At 41.5% G+C, this 24,276-nt stretch overlaps 1 protein-coding gene across 4 annotated transcripts; it reads right to left on the bottom strand.

The window, feature by feature from the left end:
- Window positions 1-7,930: 7,930 nt before the first annotated feature.
- LOC147622706 (pentatricopeptide repeat-containing protein At5g27110-like) lies at window positions 7,931-12,707 on the bottom strand. Of its 4 annotated transcripts, none has more exons than XM_086822313.1 (4): window positions 12,310-12,681; window positions 11,969-12,159; window positions 11,493-11,679; window positions 7,931-11,406 (listed from the first exon to the last, which is right to left on the bottom strand). In XM_086822313.1, the coding sequence occupies exon 4, from the start codon at window positions 11,304-11,306 to the stop codon at window positions 8,469-8,471; it is 2,838 nt and encodes a 945-aa protein (XP_086678439.1). In that variant the 5' UTR covers window positions 11,307-11,406; window positions 11,493-11,679; window positions 11,969-12,159; window positions 12,310-12,681; the 3' UTR covers window positions 7,931-8,468. The 4 variants fall into 4 exon arrangements, with proteins under 4 accessions (XP_086678439.1, XP_086678440.1, XP_086678437.1 ...); XM_086822314.1 differs by having other exon boundaries at window positions 11,969-12,183; window positions 12,310-12,599; XM_086822311.1 differs by having other exon boundaries at window positions 7,931-11,679; window positions 11,969-12,183; window positions 12,310-12,707.
- Window positions 12,708-24,276: the final 11,569 nt, after the last annotated feature.

The raw sequence follows: 24,276 nt of genomic DNA, 5'->3' as shown, positions 1-24,276 counted from the left end.
CTTTAGAATCACTCACAAAAATAATTCTAACAAATGGAAATCATTCACTACCATGCTTCACACATGAACCATGCATCACACATAATGAATTGGATTCACTCCCATGATAAAATATTCTGAAAAATCTCAGTCCCGTGATAGTCCTCCTGTTTGAGAAAGACAACCGTCCTCGCTTGTAACTATTAGCACACACAAGTGATCAAATACATTAATCATTCCCATATTAGATTCACAATGTCATTATGTATTTAAGTGGTTTCACTCTCACATAACCTTTATATGCATCACAAAAAATTACGGTTAAAGAAATTGGCTATTCGGGAAATCCATAAGTTGAATGTGAGAGCTTTGAGTTATTTTGTCCCCTCGTTTCACGTTAGACTTCCAGTGCAAGGCAATTTTTCCCTTTAGATGAGGAGGAGATTGATGTTTTATCCAATGTTTTAAGGGAGGTCAACGATAGAATTATCATAATAGTTCTAAGGTTTGCTACGTCCTTTTCATCATCGTGATTATAAAGTGGGTTGCTTGTCTAAAGTAACTAATATAATGTAATCTTGTGCAGCTTGGTTATATCAAATCTCCCATTCGATGTTCAAAATCATGTATATATTGTAGATTCCCTTCTTTCCTCAGTTCTTACTGCATAACATACTTCATTGGTTGATGTATGTCTGTGGTTTAGTTCGATAAATTTCGATGTAGCTCAAATAATCCTAATGGCATACAATGAAGAGTAAGTGACATGCAATCTCATTTATAGTCTTAGTATTGTGACCTATATTTACTATATAATTTTGATGTTACTTCTGATACTCCTAATTGCATGTTGTAGTTCACACTGGAGTTTGATCCTTTACGATATGGAATCCAAGACTTGTTACTTGGCCAATTCAAGTGAAGAATTCCATGGCACCGTGAGACAGTAAGTCCATACATTCAGTATTTATATATCGTAATGAGTTGGGGAGAGAGAGAGAGAGAGAGAGAGAGAGAGAGAGAGAGAGAGAGAGAGAGAGAGAGAAGGAGAAGTAGTTAGAGAACTTTCAGTAGTATTGACAACAGTATTGTTTTGTGCAGATCAATTAGAAAGCTAATAACTACTCTCGAGGCCATAATCCAGGACACACTACTAGAACACACAAGGACTGTGAGATGCAGAGTCCCGTATAGCAGCAGCAACGGGATGGCCATAGTTGCGGTTGGAGGGTGTGCTACGATGCAAAGTTGCTGCTACATTTAGTTCTCTCGTTACCCACACAGAAAATGTAGGCATGCTCCTTTTTTTTAATGATACGTTACTCTCCTCCTCATTCTTTGATGGCACATGTCTATTTTTTTTGGCTTTTTGTAGAATCCATGATTATCAGAATACTCCGATGTGGATTTAGGGTTGTTCAGGGAAGAGGCCATTGAGCATATTATTGTCAACATTCATAGCATGCCGCCTAATATCCCTGTTGCATTTGTGCCCCCTCCACCACGGTCGCGACCAGGACCATGCCACGGCAGTACCCCCAAACACAAGTCGATAGGTTTGTTGTCGAGCTTCCAGAATCTGATGAATCTAAAGACGTCAATTTGGAAGCTTCAACCTCGCAAAACGACAGCAAGCTTTAGTTCCAAAAGAGCAACCGTCCCAAGAGCAACCACCCCAAGAGCGTCCGGAAGAGCAACTACCCCAAGAGCGTCCCGAAGAGCAACCAACCCAAGAGCGTCCCGAAGAGCAAGCACCCCCTCAACGACAAGCCTCACTGCCCCAACAACAAGAATCATCCCACACACAATAGCACGCTTTGGAAAAAATGAGAACATGCTATCAATGTTTTAAACATCCAATAAGAAAATGTAGAATATCTGTCTTAGTTTCTATTGCTCTAAGAAATACAAAATGTTGTCATGATTGATGTAACTATATGCTGTCAAAAATACATTTATCTCCGTTTCTCTCTATGTGATGGTTGTTTGCACCATGAAAACTTGCTTCCTTGTAATGTCTTTACATTGAATGGTCCTTTCTTTTCTCCTTGGTACCTATTTCCAAAAATCAAAGTAATGTATATAAGTAATAATGATTATGGCGTAGTTTTGGAACGAATACTTTTTCGAGGTTAGATTGAGTAACATACCTTGTGCCGTTGCACTTGAACACATAATCATTAGGCACTTATAGGTCATCCTCATTTGCCAAGTCTGTTCTCACTTGACGCAGTGAGATTTTTGACCTTATATTGCTCATGTTCAAACCATACCTCTAATAACATCAATGGATTTTCAATGTCATCCTCCAAGTCTTGATCAATTGATACAAGTTTTCCATTGACATAATGCCATCTCATATAATGAAAGGCCAAAATAAAATTTTGGGAGCCAATCATATATTTACAGACAATAGATTTCCTATGGATTTTGCAGGTAACCCCATTTAATTCTTTCACATCCCAATTTTGACCTAAGAAATCCAAACATTTCTCTGATTTACAGATAAACATTGACAATGTTTTTTTGACCTCCTCGCCATAAAAGAAGTCGACAAAAACATGAAATGGCATAAAGACAACGATTTTCACCTGACGATTTGCTACATTTGGTCTTATACACCTTTGCATGTCTTGGTATATCTTTAATCTAAAGCACTCACTTGTTTCAGCTATTGGTATGGGCCATTCTGGACTATCGAATGAAGGCAGTGTGGTAATGCTTTCAAAGATCCATAACCTGTAACACTATGAGGTGCCGTGTAAAATTCATTATAAAAGAAAACTCCTCTCTGTGCCAAAGACCTACTGGATGTTTCTTTGTATAGCTGCTCACCAATAGATGCATGAAAAACATCGAGATTTCCACAATACTATCTATAGGCCGCCAATCAACCAAGTTTGAAGGATATATATCTATATAGATGAATACAAGAGAAGCATAAGTATAGAAATGAAACACATTACATAAACATAATGTAAAACATTTACTTAAGTTTGGTCTATGGAGTGGGATTCCATCAAGCAAACGTTGCAGACACAGTTCTAAGTGCATGTAGGCATGTTGTATAAGGACTTCCTTAATGCTCCTACTTGTGTCAGAGAGTTTGAAGTCTTGAACTCTACCTTTGTAAGTGTCGATGAACTCATTCTTTGTTTTTTTTTCGCTTCCTAGTCTGCAACATAATCCAACTACCAATAGAGATTGTGGTAGGAATCCACCTTTGATTATCCATATCAAAACTATTGTATACTATAATAGCTCTAGTAGAGGAGCAGGGACGCCTAGGACGTCTGGTTTCAATGGAAGCAAATAGAAAATAAAAGTAGATGGAAGAAGATGAGATGGTAGAAGAGATAACCTCCAAAACGTGCGAAATTTTTAGAGGGAAATCCATTCATTAAATGACGTAGGAACTTCGAAGAGAACATTTCAAATTTTTAGAGGAAAAAGGCACTTTTATTAAATGAGCTGAACGAGGGAAATTTTTAGATTGAAAACCATTCATTAAATGAGCCGAGATTTATTAAATGAGGTGACAACACTCTATTTTTCATATATATTAAAGAAATGACATTATAAAGTGTGGTCAAATGCATTTCGTATTTCTTTAATAACAATATATTCATATAAAGAATATATAAAAAACGTCTAATTATCAAAAGTTTCGTTACGGTGGCTCTCTTCCTATTGGTCGAAAGCCTTTCTCTCTCTAGAGAAAAAAGGCCCAAAGTTGAGTCCAAAATTCACCTAATGATCCAACTTTCGGCTGTAGTAAACCATGGGTCTATTGTCCTACTGAAGAACAACTCCAATGGCTACATTGCTGGCATTGGTAATGACCTCGAAAGGTTCATCCCAAGATGTCAACGTTAGAATAGGTGCTTTTGAGGTTGCTTTCTAGAGTGTAGGGAATGCATTAAGCGCCTTGCTTATAACTATGACTTTTTGCCGAATGAGTTTTCACTCCCTTGAGCAAGTCGGTGAGAGGTGTTGCAAGGTTGGAAAACAGATCTCAACATGTGTACTATAGGCTTGGCAAAGACCCACGAATGATTATGTAGCCCAAGTATTGAACTTGAACCTCTATAATGTCGAAGATATAACGTCGAAGATAGACTTTTTGGCATTGATGTAGAGCCCATTATGCCGGAAAAGTTGCAACACTTTCTCGACATGTTTCTCATTCTGCTCTGCCAGTACTGAGAATATAAGTATGTCATCATCAAGGAATATGAAAACACACTTACCAATAAGTACTGTGAAAATCCTAGACATCATTTTATTGAAGGTTGCCGGTGTGTTGGTTAGCCCAAACGGCATGACTACCAACTCGTTGTGACCACGCTCTATCCAAAAAACTGTTTTTGGAATGTCAGCTTCAAAAATGCGGACCTGATGGTAACCACTTTTGAGATCAATCTTAGTGAAAAACTTTGCACCGTCTAAATGCTCCAAAATGTACTCAATCCTGGGCATAGGAAACTTACTCTTGATGGTGAGTTTGTTTAATGCCCTGTAATCTATGCAAAGGCATGTAGACTTGTCCTTCTTTTGGACAAATAGGATGAGTGCAACAAATGGTGAGGAAGATGGCCGAACGAATCTAGCTCGAAGGATCTCAAATAATTGCTTTTCTAGCTCACCCTCTAAAGTATTGGAAAGACAATAGGGAACTTGCTAAGAGGTTCTACCCCAGGGACCAAATTGATATGATGATCCTCAGGACAAGAGTGTGGGAGAGTGGTTGGGAGATCATCCCTAAGCATAATGTCCTAATGTCTAGAAAAGAGATCTGCCAACTGAGGGACTGAAGATGAAGATGAAACAACCGCTATCGATGAGATAGAAGTTGTCTGAGCGCGAACATAAATCAACCGCTATCAATGAGATAGAAGTTGTCTGAGCGCGAGCATAAATCAATGCTCCTTTTTCTCCGTTGAGGATAGCTCATAGGGCCTAGAGATGAGAAATCAAAGGAATGCCAAGAATGCTCCTATCCTCACGAATCATAATAGGCTTAGGAAAACCTTTACAGATTATAAAAGTGTCCTACCCCCAATTGGGAATGGGTTCATATATTGGTGAAACCATTGGATTTCTAAGGTCATGTCACACCCCAAAAGAGGTGAGACAATTAAATATTGCTGGAATAAGGTCTTTTGAACCTAAAAAGAAAACTATTGCGCCTTTTGATATATGTGGGTGCGGAGACTAGGTGTAAACCTAGGTGTAAACCTGTCCACATCCAAATGATAGGGCCCAACTCATTTTGGTAGCCAACTAGGGAGAGATGGCATCCTCAGAACTGCCCATGTCAAAAAGAACTACAAACTAGTGGTCCTTGGTAGAGCCATAAGCTCGGATCAGACTTTTATGTGCAGCTTCACCCTCACCCTCCTACTTAGCATCAAATACCACAGATGGCATGGGATGCATAGAAGGGATGAGTTGAACCACTTTGGTAAAGGTAGGCAGTGTTAGAGAAGCGGGAGATGTTGTGGAGTTGGAGACGCTCCATGAGAAGTTGGTTCTGAGCTCCAAGTAGAGCTATGGTATCTGTTGGTGGTGGAAGAGTATGGTATCCTTGTGTTGAAGTCAGCGGATCGTGCTGCCGGAGCGAAGTTTGACCATTTAAGGATGCTCTCACGCTAGGATGATGCGGTGTGCATGGACAAGCTGAATTTGATACCAATGTAACATGCAATGAAATTATGCGTAGATGAAAGGATCCTGTCACACATAGTCTCACACCGCCATCTATTCCTGAGTTTCACGAGTCTTTAGCAATGCACTTTATCACTTCGAACTTTAAGAGATGAAAGAGAGAGAGAGATAAAGATAGAGATATGTACACAGTATTGGGTCTCAATTACCCACTGAAGGGCCCCCTCTTATTTCTAGGAATATTTGCTTTATTTCTTTGAAGAGAATGACTGCATGACTGACTTTGGGATTGTAGATGAGACAAATGCAAGACCTTCAAAAGACCAAGAGTAGGGCTGACTGCACACTGCAGTAGAAGCACCAATGATGACCAATTTCGATGCCAATGCACTCTTCCAAGGGGCTCTAGGAGGATTGCAATTTGTGGTTGGTTGTGGAGACTTTTTCTAGGGCAATGAGATGTTGAATATGCATGCTAAGATGTGCTGCATTTTCAGCAAGGAAGGAGCAGAGGGATGATGGTGACAAGATGGCTCATCATCAATGCATCATTGTACATCAGTAGAACCATTTAGGATATGATTTTGTCATATGTCGTGGTCCCATTGTAAGTCCCAGTCCGAGATATGTCAGGCACGAGCTACGTAGGTCTTTCCTTAGCCATAGAGTGTCAGTTAGTCAGTCAGTCAAGTCCCTTAACCCACTTCAAGAGAATCAATCATTCATGCATATAGAAGTCAATCTAGAAGCCTTAGGGTTTGCATTAAGTCATGGTCTGCATTGCATAGCATTCATCTCATGTGCATGTGAACCGTTAGCCTTTATAACCTTTAGCCATAGCATTATAGCACACTCGACAGCTTTATAGTCCAATCGGCAGCATTATAATCATTATATTTAGCATTATTAACTCATTTAGCAAGTCACGTGGCATTAGAAAACCAACACCTACTTCAACTAGCCGACCAACCCTGTTCTTGCATATAAATACCTAGCGTTGCACAACATTCATTCATTCAAGAACTCAGCAATCGAGTCATCAAGCGATCAACATCCAGGTTGAAGTACATCATCCCTCTGCTCCTTCCTTACAAAAAACGCAGCACATCTCAGCCTGCATATTTAGCCAGTCATCGCTTGCATATTCGGCATCTCACAACCCTAGAAAACAGTCTCCAATCAGCCATTTCTCTTAGCCACAGATTTACAACAATGTGTAGTCAACCCTACTCTTGGTTTTGTGAAGGTCTTGCGTTTGACTCATCTACAGTCTTAAATTCAATCCCGCAGTCATACCCTTCAAAGAAATAAAGCAAATACTCCTACCAATTGGAGGGGACCTTTCAGTGGATAATTGGGACCTAATATTGTGTACAGATCTCTCTCTCTCTCTCATCTCTTAAAGTTTGAAGTGATGAAGTGGATTGCTAAAGAGTCACGAAACTCAGGATACAGATGGCGGTGTGAGACTTTGTGTGACAAGATCCTTTCGTCTACACATAATTCCGTTGCATGTTGCATCCAAATTTTAAAAGTTCAATTGATATAATTGCAAGTTCCTTTTAATTTCATATGGAATTGAACTTGTAGGTTTTGCAACCGCAATCCCTTCTGTCACATGTGGCTCCTATGCTACCACAAGCTTTTTAAATGCAAACAAATGTGACTACAATGGGAAGGACACCCTCAACTTGCATCTATTCAAAATGCTTCATTGCTTCCTCAACATGCCCATGTTGTAACAAGCAAAAAAATTGCTTATATCAAGAATGGTTCAAAAATGCAAAGATGAACAAAGAGGAGAGAGAGAGAGAGAGAGAGAGAGAGAGAGAGAGATGTCGTTGAAACGTGTTTTCTGTATATAAGATGTATATGGATCGTAGCCAATCATGGCCTCCAAAAGGTAACATCTATGCCAATGACATGTCCCACCTCTGAGGGATTAGATGACTACCCAATGAACTACTCTAGCCTATTTATAGGCTTATGGAATTGCCCCTACCTATACCCAATTGTTGTTGTTGGCCAAGTCCTTGGACACCAAAACAGCCAAAAATCCCATAAACAGATTGGTTATGCCTAAGAAGGCTCCTAAATCCTAGCTAAAATAGAGGGTTAAGTATGTCCACTCTATGCATGCGACAATTAGTGTGGTCCATGAGATTGTCAAATACTTCCTTAGCTTTTACAAGCAAGCCGAGTTATAATGGGCTATTGTGTGAACACACTTAGTTGGACATTATTATTAGGGTTGGTAGTGTTGGTAGCCAACTCACCAAAATTAGACACTATAAATAGGAGTGTAGGCCTTCGTCATATTCATTGATTGATCAATCAGTCATCATTGAGTCATTGAGAGCTCACAAGTTCTCTCTATGCAACATTATATATATTTCATGTTAGTTATACATGGTAGATTAGGTCATCTCTCTACTGTGTATTGATCATGAAGAAGTAGCAGTTCATTTGTTGTGCTTTTGCAAGCCAGCCACATTTAGCGTACCCATCAACCAAGGTGGTGCCCACAACAACACATTCTTCTAGTAACCCATCTTTCAATCTCTCTTGGCCCTTGTCTGTGGCTCCTATGCTGCCACAAGCTTTCAAGCTACCAACAAACGTGACAGCATTGGGGAGACCCTGAAGTTGCACCTCTTCAAAACACTCGATAGAAGATAATCTCCCATTGTCAATGCTTGTACATCTTATTCCTGATGTCCATTGTTCCTAACACCCCAATGACCTGGTATTTTTGGAGCTTATGTCACAATCAGTGACAGCCCCCAGTCACCAGAAAACTCCCACAGGTCATCTGACACATTTCATACCACTCCAGTGTCATGAAACGCTTGAATGCTATCAGTAGCCATCTCTTGCAATTCCCATAGCCTGTCCCCTGTGGTGTCTTTTGATAGCAAGTTCAAGACTAGATGCAGCTGTGGAAAGTACCCTTCCTCCTTCAATACAAGGCTTAAAGTTTTCAACCTAGCATAGATTAAATCATCTTGGTGATTGCATTTGCCTCCCACAACAAACTCGTGCATTTCATTACTGACCTCAATCCATGCTCTCCCAGGCTTCTTCTGTGCACCTGAATGATTTCTCAGACTTTGTAGTCTGTCAACCTCTTCACACACATGGGCATCGGCATAAATGTTTGACAAGAGCACATACCCAGACGCATCAACAGGATTCAAGGAATGAAGCTGTTCAAAGCAATGATTTCCAAGCTGCAAGTTACCATGTGTTCTGCAGCTTACAAGCAAAGAAGTCCATACAACATTGTTTGGCAGCAGTGGCATAGTATGGAGAAGATCATTGGCCTCCTTCAAACGGCCAGCACGACCAAGAAGATCAACCATGCAGCTGTAATGCTCAGCACCTTGCACAATACCATAGTCTTCTTTCATTGATCTGAAGAACTGAAGGCCATCCTCCAAAAGAGCAATATGACTGCAAGCAGTGATAATATTTGTGAAGATTGCATCATTTGGCATTACACTCTGTTGTTCCATGGCCTGAAGACATTGCCTAACCTGAAAAAAGTTGCCATGCTGAGCATAACCAGCAATCAATGCCCCCCATGACACCACATTGCTGTTTGTTAATCCATTGAGAACTTGATGAGCCTCATATAAGTTCCCACATTTAGCATACATGTCAACAAGAGTGCTTCCAATGGCCACATCTGCCTCAAGGCTACTTCTTATGATCAAATTGTGTACCATCCTGCCCTGATCTACAGCTCCTGTGCTGCCACATGCTTTTAAGATGCATGAAAAAATCGCTTTGTTAGGTGTGAGGTGGTTCTCCTGCAATTTCTTGAATAGCTCAAGAGCGCTATCGTTGTGTCCATGCTCAACGTATCCTGCAATCATTACATCCCATGACACCACATTTCGTTTTGGCCATTCATCAAACACTTTGCGAGCCTCTTTTAGATCCCCACATTTCACATACATGTCAAGCAAGCTGCTCCCTATAACCTCGTCCAACTCGATACCACTTAGAAGGATCTGTTCATGTACAAGCTTTCCTTGCCCTATGGCATGAATGTTGCCACATGCCATCAGAATGCTGACAAAGATCACTTTGTCAGGCTTAATATGAGCTTGGCACATATTCTCAAACACTTCAAGAGCAGAAAAACCAAGCCCATGCTGGACATATCCTCCAATCATCGTACCCCAAGATACCGCATCTCGGTTTGACATATTATCAAACACTTCACGTGCCTCCGTCAAGCTTCCACACTTGGCAAACATATCCATAAGAGCATTCCCAATGACCACATCCATTTCAAACCCACCACTTATCACCTGACTATGTATCAACCTCCCCTCCAATATGGCTCCAATGCTACCACATGCTTTTAGAGTGCACGAAAAGACAAATTTATCTGGCATAATATGCTTGCTTTGCATTTTGTGAAACAATTGAAGGGCAACAACACCTTGCCCGTGCTGTGCATGCCCTGAGATGACAGCCCCCCATGAAACTGCATCTGGATTTGGCAAGCTCTCAAACACATTACGTGCTTCTTCTAAGCTCCCACATTTCCCATACATATCAATAAGGCTACTTGCAACCATCATATCTGAGACCAGGTCACTTTTGATGATCTGGTCATGTATCATCTGGCCCTGCTCTGCTGCTGCTGAGCTGCCACATGCTTTCAAGGCGCACAAGAAGGTCACTTTGCTTGACTTGATGTTCTGCTGCTGCATTTTCTCAAAAAACTCAAGCGCAAGCATACCATGCCCATGTTGAGAGTATCCTGCAATCATGGCACCCCACGAAACCACATCTCGTTTAGGCAAACGATCAAACATTCTCTGCGCTTCATCAAGCTTCCCACACTTCGCATACATATCCAAAAGCGAGCTCCCAACCAGCATATCTGTTTGCAGCCCACTTGTGATAATCTGATTGTGTATAAGCCTGCCCCAATCTAAAGCTTCCATGTTACCACATGCTTTCAAGGCACACAAAAAGGTAACTTTGCTTGCTAGGATACCCTCCTGCTGCATCTTCTCAAAAAGTTCAAGAGCGAGAAAGTTATGTCCATGTTGTGCATACCCCGCAATTAATGCACCCCATGACACCACATTTCGATTCTGTAGTTGCTCAAAAACAGTGAGTGCATCATCTAGGCACCCACATTTTGCATACATATCAACAAGTGTGCTTCCAATCAAGACATCTGACTCAAATCTACCTCCAATAATTTGATCATGTATTGTTCTACCCCAGCCTACTGCTTCAATGCCACTACATGCCTTTACAGCAACTAAAAGTGTGACTTTGGTTGGCTTCAAGCCCTCCCACAGCATTCTAACAAAGAGGTCAAGGGCAAGAAGACACTGCCTTTGCTGGACATACCCTGCAACCATGGTACCCCATGACACTGCATCCCGATCTTGCATTTCCTCAAAAACTTTGCGTGAATCATCCAAACTCCCGCATTTGGCATACATGTCAATCAGGCCATTTCCAAGGACTAGCTCTACTTCCATCTCATTCAATATGATCTGGCCATGAATCAACCTGCCATGCTGTATTGCTCTTAGACCCCCGCATGCTTTCAGTGTACAAGAAAATATGTAACTGTCTGGCTTCACACCTTCCTCTTTCATTTTATGGTATAGCTCAAGCGCCATCTCAGCTTTGCCGAATTTAGCATGTGTTGAAATAATTGCGTTCCATGTAAACAAGCTTGGTTTTGGTATCTCGTAAAAAACTTGGTCTGCTTCTGCCAAGCTGCCACATGAGCCAAACAGACGGATAAGGTGGTCCCCCAAACAAGAAACAAAAAGAAGTCCACTGCTAGTCAAAAGGGAACGTACTCTACGGAGAACTGCCATATCCCTCTTCTGAGTGCAGGCCTGCAGCATACAGTACATAATGTCCCTGGATATCGAAATTCCTTGCTTATCCATGAGCTCAATCATTCGAAGAGCATCGTCAAGCTGATCATTCTTGCATAATTTCCTCAAGTCAACATATCCAACAGGTTCAACAGAAGGGGGCGCCCTGTGTAAGAAAGGAAACCAGGGTAAGATTGCAATGTCAAAAGGCTTCAAAATCAAGTAAGGTACAAGATTATGAAGGCTAAGGTGCCTCAACTAGGCTATTGAATTTCACTTGAGTCAATTGAGCCTTATTGATCTCTTTATACATAGGTTAACAAGGCTCAAGTGAAATCTGGTAGCCTAGGTGCACCCCTAGCTTATTCAAGCCTCACTGATCTATGTTAAACTTGAACAGAAAAGAGGTTGCATTCCAGAGGACCATGGTACATTACAAAACCTATATTTCCTACCTGTGAGGGCTCCCAGACAGATTTACACCCTCTGATATGGCCTCTGTATCTATGAGCTGACTCTTGCAGGTTCCCAGCAGGTGCCTAGAAATGCTCATAATTTCTCTTTTCCTGATATTGCCTTTAAGATCATCCATCCACCAAGCCCTGCTCGACCCTCTGTTGACACAATTCATCATCTTTGCAGGTTTCTGTGGCACGTAACCATGATTAAACTAAATATACGGAGGTTAGGATTCCAACCATGCTATTGCAGTAAGAAGAAACCCTAACGAGTAGAAACCCTAGATTGGATTCAGCATCATCTACGCAGAGTAACAGAAAGTTGATACTCCCCTTACCATCAGGGCGCAGTAGCATCAAAGGCAGACTGAGGCTGATAAACATTTTGTACCACCACTGCAAGGGATCTTTGAATCGCCTCCGCCTTGAGCTCTCTCTTCTGATGGTGGCCACACATGATATGCATGTGCCATAGCCATGGCCAAGCCCAAACCAATCCAGAAACCTGTGTAGAATTTGCATCTCTCGCGTAACATAATTTACGTACGTAAAACCTGGATAGTGTTTCCTTTCAGAGAGAACGAGACAAGCACACATTTGGCCTGCGACAGCAGGCTGGGAGTAACATAATCCTTTTTTTTAAAGGAATAATAATTTACATGTTTTTTCGCAACCCATCTCCGGATGCGCAAGAAGCATTTTGCATTTTCTGTGTAGGTACAGGAAAAAGAAATATGTCTAAAATCACCCTTCCTTTCCTTTTAGAAGCTAGGGACATCGAGTTACACACAAACACGCATAAAGATGTACGTGTGTATGTACATGTACGTGAAATCCATTGAAACCATACATGCCACAACTGGAAGATATGTGTAAGTGTGTGCGCGTCTATGAATGCATGTGTGCATGTCACATACACACATGCAAATATATGTCTGTGTATGCGCACGTACCCATAATATCCATAGATACTGGTCATACTCATACATATATGTATACGTTGCCCTCAACTTGCCAACCTTATATATAAACACATCATGATTGCCATATATATCCATATAGAAGCTTCTAAAGCACTAAACTTGGTATATAAATATACATCTAGCATTACAAACCCTAAAATAATGACTATCTTAACACACCTGAACACGGCCTCAAAACAATCTTCGAACAACTGGATTATCCCTCTTTGGTAGCCTATACCCCGCACCTCCATCTGGCAAAATGTATGCCATAAAAAATATTATCATTAAAAATATAACCCTCGTTGAAAAAGTTGGATAAGGATAAAAGCTTACAAAACTCATTTGGTGGATCAATATTTGAGGTGAACGGCATTTGAACAGGCTTGTAAATAGTAAATCGAAAAATTTTGTATTTTCCAGTGCCTATGTACCGAAAATCTAACTTATCAGGCTTTTCATAATCCACAAACATTACACGTACATGAAGTTGATCTGTAACCTTTCGCAATCGTAGATTGTAAATTCCTAGGAGCCCAAAGCTCTCGTCTCGTAACTGTCTCGACCATACAAACCTAGCAATAATCTAGGTTCTAAAAAGTGAAGATATTCCCTGTTGCAAAAAGAATGTTTCAATCAAAATATAAATTAATCAAACAAAACACAAAAGCTACATAAAAAGGAAGTTTGTATATATACCATAAAACACCAGTGCTCTCTAACATTTCGATAATTAGAGAAGCTGTTGCTTGGCCTTTCCAAAATGGAGAGTCTACAATTCAGCACGAATATTAAATAGATCTTGGAAAACAATAATACCTAAATTATAGCAAATGTCTAAAACATTTACCTTCAATATCTTGTCCATCACCATAAACGAACGAAAATGATCTCCTTGCCACATCCAGCCTAAGCAATATATCCCTGATATCAAATATAACACACTCTCTCTTTCTCTCTCTTTCTCTCTCTCTACACACACACACACACATATGGTTGTGTGTGTGTGTGTGTGTGTGTGCTCAAAGTAGCTTGAGCCAAGCAACGAATAATATAAGGGCACTGTATATAAAAGCAATCCAAAAGCAAACAAAGACTGCACTTGCACATCTTCAGAAACATTCTCCAATCAAATGCTTACTTCATTGCACAAAGATATGTATAAATGTAGTCTCTAACATTTGCAAGCTACCATTTACATTTAAATTCTTCGACACGCTATTTGCAAAACCTCCTTGTAGACAACATTGGTGTCCACACAGTTCTCTCTCTCCAATACAAAGATATTTTACTTTCGCTCTCAGGCGCATCTCTCCCTCCCTCCCTCTACCTTTCTCTCTCAACCCACCAGCTTCTCTCTCTCTCTCTCTCTCTCAAACAAAGACATGCATCTTTCTCTCTCAGGCACCTCTCTCTCTCTCTCTCTCTCTCTCTCTCTCTCTCTCTCTCATACACACGTATACACACACACACTGGTGAACTTGCATGATAAATTTTTTCGAGAAATATAATTAAGTTATTTTAATCACTTGAAATAGCATGTAGTGTTTTTGTAGACTTCGTTGTTGTAATAATTAAGTTATTTTAATCACTTGAAATAGCATGTAGTGTATTTGTAGACTTCGTTGTAATCATTTTGCAAGATAAAAATTTAAGGAGAAAAATGATAAATTGCTGACATAAACTACAATGTATTGCAGTAATAGTAATTAATTGCACTAACCTCCATGGCTATGCTCACTCGCCTCTTCTTGTCTCTTCTCGCCTCTGCTGATCCCCCTTAAGTGCCACTTTTCCATCGGGGTGTCCACGTAGTCATGCAAGTCCATCTCCGCAATCACACGTCCTGCAAGCCCATCTTCGCAATCACACTTTCTACTATGGCCTTCTTAGGCCTTCTTCTCATGTGCAGGCATCTTGTCCAACAGACACAACTTCACTGAGAACGTTATGCTCTCCCTCACTGCAGGCGTGCCATTCAGATCGTCGTCTTGCGTTACATACGCCTATATGCTGTTGAAAGATGTAATCGTGGTGTTGCGTGTATATAGGAAAGCACCCTAGAGGTGCAAGATATTGTGGTGAGATAGGAATGCCACATGTAATATTATATGGTGGTTGAGTGTTGACCAAAAGAGTGGAAAAGGAGTTGCCACATGGATGATGACATGTACAGTGGGATAAGGCTAGAGAGCCTATATCATTGTATGGTTCATTGTGATATGCAATACAAGGGAATAGTGTTGAGTGTGCAATCTCTCTCTCTCATGGAGTTTTTAGTGTGGTTTAATCCACCTTAATCTTATGCTTAATCTATGTCCTTCACCATGATCAATCCCATTTTTAGGATTGTTAACATGGTATCAGAGCCAAATGGATTTGAGAGGAGATTTGCATTTGTGAGGATTTGAGAGGATATTTGCAACAAGGAGGTTGCATAGAAGCTGCCCAAGAGAGTTGCAAATGGAGTTTTGCAACATGGAGAGCTCTCATCATTAAGGAAGCTGAAAATGGAGATTTCAGCATTATAAAGGCTATGGAGTCTTCATCATCGTCAAGGAGAAGCTGCCAAGAGAAGATATGCTGCTAATTATGCCTCAAGAAGGTTGGTTTTGAGTTTTGCCTCAAAGTTTTGTGTTTGAGCATGGAAGAACGCTCTATGAAGGGTTGCTATGTATGGGATTTGTATATCCCATGAATCTTGTGTGGAGGTGCATGCTTGTCAAGATGATGGCAAGTGAGATGGTGAACTCAATGGAGTTCACATGTGTGTGCATCAAGAAGAGGATGCACTTGTGAATGTTTGCTCAATGAAGGAGAGCAAACATATGTTTGCTCAATGAAGGAGAGCAAGGAAGGGGATGGAAACCTTGGCAGTTTCCACATGTTTATGCACCTATGGTTTCATTTGAGAGACCATGTGAAGAAGCACCCTTGAAGTTTGTATGCAAGAAAAAGCATAGAGAGTTGCAAGTTCATTTGGGAGCTTGCAAGACCATGTTAATGGCTGTGTAAACCTTAAGAAGGAGGTTCATTCATATAAAAGGCTGAGGCAAGTTGAGGGCATCTACAATGTAGAGATGCCAATTTGAAAGAGGCAAAATTTGCAAGGCAGGAAGCATCGAATGATGCAAAATGATGTGAGGAAGCACTAGTTGCACTAAAAGCGGCTAAGAGGGATCAATAAATCTTTCTATAGCAAAGGATGCCGGAGGAAGGTCAAGATAATTATCAACGGGTTAGATAGAATTGAGGCCATCACTATAGAGTGGCAAGGTAACTGTGACGGGAGCAGTTAATTCCAAGGACATATTGCGAAGGCTACAAAAGCATGGTAAGCATGCAGCCCAGTTCGAGTCTAGCTGCAGGCAAAGGTAGTGATCAGCAGAACCAAGCGAAGCCAAATAACAACAGCAGCACCAGCGGTCCGTAATGAAACTAAGAGAATGAGCGAGAGCATTGAAAGCCTCCAAGCTCAGAAAAGTGAACAAGAAGTTCAGTGCAGGGATTTGAAGGCATAGAGAAAGGTGTTACAGGCAGAAATGGATATTATCAAGGGCAAGAAAGAGGCCACTAAAGACAGTTTAGCAAAAGTGAATGCATCGTATGCGTCAGCTACTGAAGACATGAAGAAGGAGAGGAGCGCAGCAACAGGAGCGGAAGGAGACCGCCATAGCTGTTGTGCAGAACAGGTCGAGAGGAAGGGAAGAAGACGACCTGACACGTGCAGCGAATTGAGAAGAAGACGACCTGTGTGTCAGAAAGCTGACACATGCAGCGAATTCGGCTCACAGCAGGCGTATTCAATTTCGACTCGTCGGTGTTCATGCAGGCGGGGGGCTGAGTAAAGCTGTAAACCACCCCTTGCCAAATACACGCTGGAGTTAGCTGACTCTGGGCGCCGCAAGGAGCCCGACAAGAAACGCCATCAAGGCGCGAAGATCGGTTGCGAGGGAGGCCAAAATAGCAGTGAGACAGGCCCGTGGGTCCCATCGTAAAGTAACAGCTGGAATTTAGTGTATGAGAGCTACAGTCAAGGCAGATTACAACGTGTTGACGTCTTCAATGCAGTAAGGTTTGGTGTACTACTGCCAGCTCAGAGATAAGGAGATTTGTGAATCGTTTTTTTCCTCCTTTTTGTTCATTTTAATCCTTTATAAAATAAAAGGGTGCATTCACACCACCAAGGTGTATGTCTTGTTCACATGTATAAAAGAATGTGGTATGTTGTGCGCTTTTGCCGCACAGGTCGTAGCTGGGGCCTTGCCGAACACCGTATGCAAGCATACAACCAGGAAAGCAAGCTCAAACAGAATGCAAAGGTGTGTCACTCACCGCTCTAACCGCCGCCGTGAAGGATTCCCGCATCGCAGTAGTGAAGGAGGAGCCGTCGTCGACACTCTACCGCCTCGCTGCTGCCATGCCGCTACACAGTGCTCGATTGCTCTCTCACTCTCTCTCTCTCTCTCCCTCACACATGCAGGAGAAGGAAACCAAGGAGATAAGGCAAGAGCACTCTTGTATTCAACACATGAGAATGAGAGTTTTAGGGTTACATTTGGCTCTTATAGGTGACTTGGCCGTTCACACATGGGCGTCCATACATGGCCGACCGATCCTAACCCTGCTGATATTCAAGGTGCGCTTCTCATCGGCGATCACCCAATCCCTTTATCCTTAACATATGGTGCCGACAAGCTCGGCCCATGACTCACAATATTTAAATTAATGACGTAAAACATAGTACGTCTCAATGTCCGTCATAAGTTAACATGCCCCCCTTCCTGATGTAGATTCCGTCCTCGGAAGCTATGGTATGGTAAGCTCGATAGGGTTGTTGTGGTAGACCGTCTGCAAAACAAGGAAGTAGAGTGAAAGTATGCTGGAATTCAAAAGATATAAAGTGTATAAATTCAAGCATGTTAGACCACAATGGATGTTGCTGAGACTTAGTTTAAGGGGTCACATGAATGAGCTAGTGTAGCAAATTAACAAGAGTTTAAAATTATTGAAAGTAAATCAAGATTTAGCAAGGTGTCAAAGGTTAATCAAGGTTTATAACTGGCCTAAGTCAAGGAAAATAACCAAGCTTAATAAATAAACAGATGACCACACTGTGTTTACTCTAAGAACAAGTTAATACCGCGAGCCTAGGGACACAAGAAACATCAGTTACAGGAGCCTTTTGCCTTTATTTTTTTATGCACGTGACAATTTTTACACACAATGGCGACCTTCCTAAGGCAAAACTAACATCGATCCTGGTACCATGTTTAACACAAGGCATTATCCAGGAATCTATTAGTTCACCTTAGGCAAGGCTACCCCCTATACCAACCAAGGCATCGGTCTGGAGTAGAATACTCCTCGCCTACCAAGTATCAATAAGGCGATAGGCCAACATTAAAGCACATCAGAGACTTGTATTGCCATTTATTGTAGGCTTTTTTTTTAAAAAAAATATTTCTTTTGATCTTCGCTCCTGAACTATAATTTGTCTTGCATCCTTTCGACAAAGGGGTAAAATCTATGTCCTAGAGGTCAACACACACATGGCCAGGTGTCAAACATTAAGATGGTTTGACCCTAGACCTAAGACAATCGTATTCCAAGGTTAACTAAAGACTGCATGCATTCTCAAGAATATATCCAATAAGGTTAAACTCATTAATGATTCACACTAGCACGTCAAGCAACTTCAAAAACTAAGTAGTACATTGACAATTTCCATGTGGTCTTGCATTATAGTTCATGCAATTAATTGAACAGTAAAAATGAAAGAGAGTGGGTATAGAAGAATTACACCTGTATTTTGGAGATCTCCTTGATTCAATGAGAAAAATGCCTGCAATTTGATGAGATATTTATGTATGAGCGTTGCGGCTATCTCAGGACTTGAAAGCGAACCACCTCAAACTTTTCTACCTGTACAACCAACTAACAAGCACTATACCTCGAGAGGCACATCAGTGTGAAAAATTAAAGACTAGTTTAAGGAATCCAAACTAGAAAAAACTTGAAAACACTAACCTACCTACCAGTCACCACACTACTACTGAGGATACAGTAAGAGGATGTTGTAGAGTCCTGGCTCTAGCCCTAAGGCTAAGCCTCTATCCGCGTCATCCAAATAAATAAAGTCAACCTCAGTAGTGCCATGAGTTTCATCCGTCCATTCATCATTGTCAGATATTTCCTTTTCATTTTCCCATCCACATAAACTCATCAAGAATGTAACCATGCGAGGATAGTCATCTTGTGGAAAAGGAAAGCATTGGGCTAATGGGGATATGTCCTCGGGGATATGTCCTCTACTACGGAGTAGGGGTCAGTCATGGTCAATAGGCGAATTAGCCATTCTAATTCCTCAACATTTTCCTCTCTGGCTAGTACATCTATATAATCCCATTCAGTTTCAATTACAGGATAGCACATGTGGAATATCTGAGAAAGGTACAGATGATACCTCTCACCAAAGGTGGATGAAGTGTGCGATGCTCTTGCATTTGCCATATCTGCAAACATAGATATAGCATCAGTAGGTTTATGACAAGTCAATCTAGTTCCTGATTGTATACGGATATTTCTCCTCTTTTTGTGCTATTACGCTTTTTACTATTTTTTGTTTTTCTCTTTTCTTTTCTTTTCTATGTATGAAGCTATATATATACATCCCCTTGAATTTGGCAATTACATGGTCAGGGGAGAAGGTTAGGGAGGAAGCAATAGAATGTTGAGCGTGAGTACATGCTCCCCCTTTCCTTGGGTAGATCATATTTTCTGCAATGATGTTGCAACCTCTTAGAACCAATTTGTCCAACGGGTCATAGGTTGTGATGTGGGCAAATAGCTTTTTATGACCCTTGTGGCCACGTTCAATTGCAGAGATGTTAGTGTATGCTCCCATTGACGAATGGAGGAAATAGTTTCCGACGATACTTTTACAAAGGGAGACATAGACTCATTGGTCTCTTGTTGGGTGTTGACAAGAGTAGGTGTAGAGCATGTAGAAACTTCTATATTAGCGTGTGCCTGGCATGAGGAGCTAGAAGCTTCATGTGGCTCCCCCCTTCCTAAGCTAGGTGGTAATGATCGATATCGTTTGGGAATCCAAACTAACTCTGGAAGAAGTGGTGCGGAGCACTCTGTTACCTTTCCCTTGCAATCTTGAATTGTCGTTGGGGTGGCAACAATTGGTTTGCAAGGTTTTACAGGTGATGTAGAGGGATTCAGCTTATGTTTAGGGACCCAAATCTGGTCATTCCCCTTGTAATACCCTTGGGCTACTAATAATTTTTTAGGGATCCATCGTGATGTTACATTGCCCTTTCTCGGGTGGGTAGCTGTTTTCTTCCTACGAGGCTTCTTGTCTGAACGAGATTGAGCAGGGGAAGTAGCTGTTAAAACGAAGCTTTTGGGACCCATTTGTATGTACTCTTTGGCATAGTAAGCGGAGCTTTAGAGACCACCCTGCATGTTTCCACTCTTGGCGTTGAAGCGTTAGAGGGGTGGCAAACAATCAAAGATGGTTTTGCATCTGAAATTTGTGATTTTTCGTTATCCAGCATTTTGTCCAGAGTCGATGGCTTAGGAGCGGGATTTTGAGCGGTCATACTGAGTGTTGGTTCTTGCATTGTGACTCTATATGCCCTAAGATAACTCCGTGTTTAACCCAGAATTGGCATTTGAAAGGATTCAATGAGATGCGATATAATCTACACCTTTCAAATATTTTTCGTAAACACATCAAGTGCTTGTCCCAAGAGGAATGAACACAAAGATCATCTAAGAAAGCTTCACAGAAGTCCCTTAGATATTCCTTAAAGGCCGTGTTTATCAATCGTTGGAATGTTGCAGGTGCATTGGTCAAGCCAAAAGCCATGACGTGAAAGGCAAACACTCCAAACTCCGTGATAAATGCTATTTTAGCTTGGTCCTCGATTGCACATATTCAGAATATGACAAGGGGTAATGATCCCTTCTGGTGGCTGCATTAACCTTTTTGAGATCAACGCACACTCTGAGTTTCCCATTCTTCTTTGGTACGATGACTATCGAAGAAACCCATTCTGAGTGCTCAATAGGGTATATGAATCCACATTTTACAAGCTTTTCAATTTCCTCTTGTACAATCTTTGCGTACTTAGGATTCATTGGGTAGGGACATTGCTGGACTGGTTTAGCAGTGCTAATCATCGAAATTATTCAGAATATGACAAGGGGTAATGATCCCTTCTGGTGGCTGCATTAACCTTTTTGAGATCAACGCACACTCTGAGTTTCCCATTCTTCTTTGGTACGATGACTATCGAAGAAACCCATTCTGAGTGCTCAATAGGGTATATGAATCCACATTTTACAAGCTTTTCAATTTCCTCTTGTGCAATCTTTGCGTACTTAGGATTCATTGGGTAGGGACATTGCTGGACTGGTTTAGCAGTGCTAATCATTGGAATCGTGTGTTGCACCACCGAGGGTGGAACACCCTTCATAGCGTACTTAGGATTCATTGGGTAGGGACATTGCTGGACTGGTTTAGCAATGCTAATCATTGGAATCGTGTGTTGCACCACCGAGGGTGGAACACCCTTCATATCATGATATGTCCAAACAAATATGTCCTTGAATTCTTTAAGAAGCTTCTTAAGTGCAGCTTCCTCTGACTGGGTGAGGTCTTGAGCAATAAAAACTGGTTTAGACTCCTCACCCTTCATATCATGATATGTCCTTGAATTCTTTAAGAAGCTTCTTAAGTGCAGCTTCCTCTGACTGGGTGAGGTCTTGAGCAATAAAAACTGGTTTAGACTCCTCACCCGGATTAGCTAAGTCTATCTCCTTAACTACCGCAGGGCCATCGTAGACACCGCTACTCCCATTGGTAGGCGTTCGTTGGGCTTTTGTGTAGACCACTTTACGTTCCCCTGTGGTGAATGATTTGAAATGCTCGGGTGCGGGGTGTAAGTCTACTGGTTCTTGTTGTGCTTGGTTTTTTTCTTTTAATTCTGCCTCCTTTTGTTGCTGAGCTAACTCTTGGTTTTGCCGCCTTCTTGCAGTACGACTTAGTTTTGGCTTCTCTTCGATTTCTAATTGGGCGACGTCATGATGTTGCGGAATACACCACATGACACTTTGGAGGTATTGTCCCCAATTATCCGCTATCTTCCGATGAGCGTCAATAGCTCCTACATAACTAAGCCATTCTGCAGTGGATCTCTCCTTGTTTATTGCAGTTCGTACATTAGCTCGATAGCGTTGTCGCTTATGTCTCGTTTTCTTCTTACCAAGTTTTTTATTTTTGTTTTTGTCAGATTCGAACTCACTTAGTCGATCTTCACTTGTGTGCATCTCACTTTCGGATGAACTGTAGGAGGTCACTGTCCTAGGCCTTGAGCACATTGCTTCCACATTTGGGTGAATATTTGATTCATCCCCCCCATCAGGCTCAGGGTCAGTTTCTTCTTGAGATTCATACTCACAGTTGCATTGGTCAGAGTCTTCGCTGTTTTCAGTGTCAGTGGAGTTTGCCACTTTCTCGCCATCAGGAGTCAAGTGCATAACCCCTATCATGTTTATTGGCACTAACGGTGGCATATCTTGCCCTTCAGGTGTTACCCAACTTGTGCCTCTATTTCCCCATGTGTCTATGGTTGTCGCTAGGTGTACCCAATCCACGTTATCCGACTTAGTCATACCCGGTAGGACATCCATATAAGGAGAATCTTTCCCATCATCAGTCTCTTTTTTGCATGTATAGGAATACCTTAATAGGGCGGAGTGAATAGTGGTATCCGATCGATTATCAATGATAACCTTGCTTCCTAAAGGATGCGCATAACCATTCTCAAGATCAACTCGAATGACAGAGTCCTGGAATTGTAGGTAGACATGGTTTTTTGACCAATCATGCACCATTTGTGCTTCCCTCATGAAAGGATGTCCTAAGATCATTTGATATGACATAGGATGCTTGGAGAAATCCATTACAATGAAGGTATGTCTTACCTTGTACCCCAGAACCTTGATCTTAAGGTCCCTTAACATTCCAATAGGTTTAGCAATAGTTCCGTTTGCCATCTTAACCACTATGTTTATGACTTCGAGGTGAGGCCTTCCCATAGATTCCCAACAGTTTTTAGTCACAATGCTCACTCCAGCACCACCATCAAGGATTCCCTTTAGAGTTAATCCCTTGGTAGTAATGGGGAGGGTGGCATTAGATTCATCACCTTCAAAGTACTATCCCAACTTGTTCACAGGTATTTCAACGACCGCGTCTTCATCTAGGTTGGGTTGTAGATCCCAATGTTCCCCTTCATCTTGAAGCGTGTCGGGTCTATCCATATTTGCAAATTGTGGTAGCCCCGCCTTTAGTTCTCCATTGAGAAATGCTCGAAGAGCTAATAATAGCTCAGGATCTCCGTATAATTTGGATATGATCGTGGTTCTGATTTCAGAGGACATGAAATCCATTAGCTTAGACACATTCAACGGTACTTTTCAAGACATCGTCCCTTGACTAGGGACTGGTGAAGATGGGATGGGGTCAGGCATTCCCTCACTAAACATTCTTTCAAGCAAAAAGGGTGTTTGCCCACTTCCTGATGTCCTATCCTCACTTTCTTTCCCAATGATACTAGGTATAGCTAACGGTTTATGGTTCCTGTGAGGCTGAACTTGCGTAGGAAACACTGTGTCTGGAATTTTGATTTTTCTTGGGTTTGGCTCTAGTTCTCTTTGTTTTTCTTCCACCAAACCCCTTAAGTGTTGCACTTGTTCAATCTCCTCAACTGGGTTTGGGTAGGTTCCAATCTTTTCTTGAGGGTTTTTGGCCCACGTGGCTTGTCTTGGGGAGTCTCAGTCAGTTTGGGTGATCGAGAGGGCATTAACTGACTTGGTTGTGGGGCCGAGGAAGTTTCCTTTTGTTTTCCCTTATTTATGTATTCACTTGATTCTCCTTTGTTGAGCTCCCGAGTGGGTTCCTCCCTTAAGGTAGTGGCTTTGGTCCCCATGGTTTCTATTGAATCAGAATCATCTTCAGGATCATTCATATACACGGGGTCATCTCCTGTTCCTATGATGTTAGTCTTTGAACTAGGCTTGGAGCTCGTGGCATTAAGCGATCTCTTCCGTCGCGTTTTCTATTTCTTTGCTTGAGCAATTGATGCAATATCCCTCTCTTCAAGAACGTAGTTTTGATTTTGAAGCATTGATCGTGTAACTACATTCGCGGGTACGACAGGTATGGTTCCTCGTGTCTGGTTGGTGACCTTAACCAAATTCAATGCCGTAATCTTGGGTGCATTAGGATTATGTGGACATTGAGTAATCAAATGATCTATGCCA

This window comes from Cibotium barometz, chromosome 28 (assembly GCF_041138505.1).
Source record: "Cibotium barometz isolate CiBa-2024 chromosome 28, ASM4113850v1, whole genome shotgun sequence".
Classification (NCBI taxonomy): domain Eukaryota; kingdom Viridiplantae; phylum Streptophyta; class Polypodiopsida; order Cyatheales; family Cibotiaceae; genus Cibotium; species Cibotium barometz.
This window is presented reverse-complemented; position numbering and strand designations above follow the sequence as displayed.